At 41.3% G+C, this 4,332-nt stretch overlaps 1 protein-coding gene across 1 annotated transcript; it reads right to left on the bottom strand.

The window, feature by feature from the left end:
* Positions 1-1,012: 1,012 nt before the first annotated feature.
* Positions 1,013-1,756, bottom strand: LOC149011662 (pathogen-associated molecular patterns-induced protein A70-like). The gene has a single exon (XM_089160347.1). The coding sequence runs from the start codon at positions 1,677-1,679 to the stop codon at positions 1,035-1,037; it is 645 nt and encodes a 214-aa protein (XP_089016473.1). The 5' UTR covers positions 1,680-1,756; the 3' UTR covers positions 1,013-1,034.
* Positions 1,757-4,332: the final 2,576 nt, after the last annotated feature.

The raw sequence follows: 4,332 nt of genomic DNA, 5'->3' as shown, positions 1-4,332 counted from the left end.
ACTATTCCTTATGCTCTGGAGAATCTTGCTTAAAGCCTTCACTCTTGTGTTTGGACTAACATGATCGTGGGATGCTGTTCTCCGACCTACCCAGATGGGTCGCTTTAGCTAAATTTTATTGTGAGTATAGGTCATCCAATTACTTAGGTAGTTTGTACGAAGTTCTTAAGAAGTCATCCATTTATTTGAATAGCACCAACAAGAACTATTTGCAATCATTAATATTGACCGAAACATATTTTTCATTTCACAACTATCTGCATATCATTTAATATTAACCAAACATATTTTTGGTTTCATAATATATTTTGGACAATAGTTATTAAAATGTTCTTCATTCTATAGTTTATGCAACCTTACTGTTAGGGTAGATTCTAAAACAACGCTTTTAGTTGGATGCACCTTCTCTCTTTCAAAATAGAGGTTGATATTTCGAGTCAAGTCAGAATAAACTGCTTCATCCATGGAAGGTTGCTTAGTTGGTAATAATGACACTTTTGAGTGAAGAGGTCACCCATGTTTGATTTTTTTTTAAAGATAACCCACATCTTTATTAAGAGGGCAAAGCTGGGAAGAAGAAGTTGATAGATTCTATTTCTACCAGAGGAACCCCAACTGCCGTGTCACCGTTCCGTCAACAGCTAGCGGCCACGGCCACCAGTTTATTCAGAATTCAAGAACACAACATGACTACACAGCGTCGTCGTGATGGTGGTATGTATCAAGAGTTCAGAAGAGATGAAACGTTCATCCTTACAGATTTATACAACACAATATTCAGAAAACATATATACAACATTCATGGATGCATGCATGGATCGATGATGATGATGATGATGAATATACTACTACTGCTTCTACTTCTACCACACTCCTCACTTAAAACCCAGAATGGACGAAGAAATAAGAAAGAAATCACCTCTAGTTTCGACGGTTTCCTACACAGACTCTAAACAAAAAGCTATACTGTAACGGCGATCAAGATGATACCCAAACTAGAAGAAGAAGAAGAAGAAGAAGAAGAAGGGTTGAAATCATCTAATTCCGCGAGTGAGCATTTCCTTGTAACGCTTGAAGGATTCGAGTCTCTGCAACTTCAACTGTTGCTTGAACCTGTTGATGAAGTCATTAGCCTTTGCATCGACCTCTGGGTCTTCTCCAAAATGTTGCACTTCTCTTCCTCTGCCCTTCCCTTCCTTCACTGTCGATGGCCTATGAAGATCGACGATCTCTTCTTTGTCTTCCAAATGCTCTAACTCTGCCATCAAAACCGCCGATCTCACCTCCCGGAGATGTTTCACAGGCTTGTCACTGGAAATCCCTTTTTCCGAGTACGATCGGCGAACCTCGTGTTCATCAACAGGTGGCTCTTCAACCGGCGCCGGCTGCTCAATTGTTTGATGGGTCACCTCCGTCTCCGGTGGCTGAGCAGAGGAGGAAGTGACGGATGGAAATGGGTTCAACTCATCGGAGCTGTAACGATATAAATTGAAGGATTTGAATCGTTCCAGAACAGAATGGGTTCGACTGAACTGAGGTTGCTTTTGATTTTTCTCGGTACCGAAACCTGACATCACGGCTATGGTGCCGATCACAAGGTTCAACAGAACGAAGAGCACGGTTGGAGTGAACCAACTATAAACGATAGTCAGGAACGAAGGAAGAAAATTCTCAGCCATGATTTCTCTTGGTTTTGTTCTCAGCCTCTCACCACTACGGGAATGGAGGAGGAATCAAGTCAGTGTTAGTGTTTCCATTTGCTGCAGGGGAAGGAATGACCTTGAACTGCATTCTCTGATGTCTGCGTCTCTTGAAAGTATTTTTTAAGCTTGATTAAAAGGGAAAGAAAGAGCGATTTGATCTTTGGGTAGATTTTTTTGGGATTAATTACTTCTTTATTTCAATTTGGAAGACTCAAAGTCAAGAGACTATTGTTTTTTTTTTTCTTTCCATGAGAGATGGTTTTGACTAGGTGGGGACGTCACAGCACAAGGACAATATGTTAATTTCACGAAGTCACGGAGATATCCTACCGGCGGAACATCAGGTCTGTCATTGGTAGTCTGACCATTCGCATGAGTCTGCTGATCAGAACCACCATCAGGAATGCTCCCATTAGGTATTCCTTTAATTCATTCTTGTTATTCTGGAACCAACATGACGATTTCTCAAAACAACCATTTTGCAAAACCGAAAGAGATAAAAAACACCGAAAAATCGAAGATTTGTCATAAATCACATGTCCAAATGATTGGCAAACTTAAATCAGACTTATAAACATCCATATAGTTATCAAACAATCGGTCATAGGTCAAAAATCACATTTCTCCAAAATTCAACGAAATTGGAGCTCTTGATGTTGTTGGTCGGCTCGCTTGGTCGATTGGCCCGATCAACCAAGGCTCTTCTGGCAATTTCAGCTTTTTAAGCCTCATTTGCACTTCTAACCTCATTTCTATCATTCCCAACTTAAGAGAGAGCTCTAGAGAAAGGTTGTGCAAGTTCTTCCAAGGTGATTCCAAGTTGGTTAGTGCTTCTACAACATCACTACAACACTCTTCAATCATCACATAAGGTAAACATCAAACTTCTCTCTCAAATGCTTCCATACATGCTTGCATTTACCAAGAATTCATGCTATACTTGTGTAAACATGTTTCATGAATTTTTAACACAATGTCATGCTTAAAACAACAAGTACTAACAAAAACAAGCTCTCTTTCACCGTTAACGCAACCGAAAATCCCAAATTTGGAAAAACTTCGATTACTTTCAAACCGCTAAGAGTTTTAACACTAAAACAATTGCTGCATGCTTGAAATGATATGGTAGATGTGTGCATGTAATTTGATTGAACCAATTTCATAATTTTCAAAAATCCAATTTTGATATAATTTGCACAAAAAAAAAAAAAAAAAAAAAAATCTTTTCCTTCTTGCTGAATTTTTGCTTTTAGACCATGATTTTGATGGATTTTCTTCAAATAAACCTTCTTAGCATGCTATTCCAAGTATTATGCACATGCTAGTATGTTCAAATTTTAATATCGCCAAAATCAAAAATTTCCAAAAAATTATGAAAATGCCATTCTTGCTGAATTTTTTTGTAATAACACTGACAATCAACTTCCTTTGTCTTTTTCCATAGACATCTATACCATCTTGCCATGAGGACGAGGATGTCTAGTAGGTGCTAGGAGAGGCAAGGGTTGAGTACCGGCTCAACCACGAGCTGAGGTCATTCGAGTGGATCGATTTGACACGCCCCGACCCGAGTTCTTATATGAGGCATACTTCGAGTATTGCCGTATAGAGTTCGGTCGGTTGCTCCACTTACCGCAACTTTGGATCTTGAGGATCGGGCGAGAGATGAGTCCTTTGCATGGACTCAACTCTTCACGACAGAGACTTGCTCATTTATCCGGAGTTGGTGAGGTTGTTCTTTAGCAACCTTACATTTGTTGAGGAGGCTAGAGGTTAGGGTGGTTCCTTTTGGTTGATCATTCGGAGTTGGGTCGGGAGACACGGATCAAGTTTTCTACTAGGACATTGGCTGAGATTCTACGGATACCGTGTTGGTGGATACCTACAAGAGCTGAGGTGGACAACTACTTACTACCTTATGAGCTTCACAAGATATGTTCCACTCTTTGGAACGAAGATCGGTGTTACGGTCCACGGAATAGTGGACGGATGACAAATTCGGCTAGGGTCATCGGTCCCTTGTGGGCTGGAACATCATGCCGAAAGGCCGGACATCACCATCGGGTTACGGTGATGGAGGCTCTTATCATCTATTGGATCTACATGGGGTTTGAGATCGATTTGTCCTATATCATTCGAACGTCATGATAGATTTGGTAGCGCACCAGTACAAGGAACCTTTGTTTCGGATGACTACGACATTAGTCTTCCGGTACTTCGAGGTGAGGCTAGGGGTACCAATGAGGTTACTAGAGATCCGGGCTATGCCATCGGGACTAGGACTATCCATCGGATGCGGCTTTCCCGGACGAGAGAAATTTAAGGGTGAGGATGACTTAGAGGAGGGGATGATGAGTCGGATGGTGGTGATGAGGATGCTTTGGTCCGGATAGTGATGACCAAGCCGAGAGATGAATCTTGAGATGCGCGAGGCTAATTTGGAGCAACAAGAGATTCCCACATCATCGCATTTTAAGACGGAGGTCTTCCCACATAGTTTTAGAGACTTCGGATTTATGTGCTCAGATGCGATCCATGACTTCCATTTTGGAGAGGATGGAGGTCGGGCGGTACAAATAGAGTCAAGACGACGAGATGCGATCTCGGTTGACATAGGTCGCGGAGAGGA

The sequence above is a fragment of the Hakea prostrata genome, chromosome 7, assembly GCF_041222555.1.
Source record: "Hakea prostrata isolate BN-2017 chromosome 7, UWA_Hpros_2, whole genome shotgun sequence".
Taxonomy (NCBI): Eukaryota; Viridiplantae; Streptophyta; class Magnoliopsida; order Proteales; family Proteaceae; genus Hakea; species Hakea prostrata.
The sequence above is the reverse complement of the archived record's forward strand: the minus strand, read 5'-3'. Positions and strand labels throughout refer to the sequence as shown.

What these genes read in the sequence shown, in the direction of transcription:
- LOC149011662 (XM_089160347.1), bottom strand. Translation starts at nt 1,679, where the DNA reads ATGGCTGAGAATTTTCTTCCTTCGTTCCTGACTATCGTTTATAGTTGG.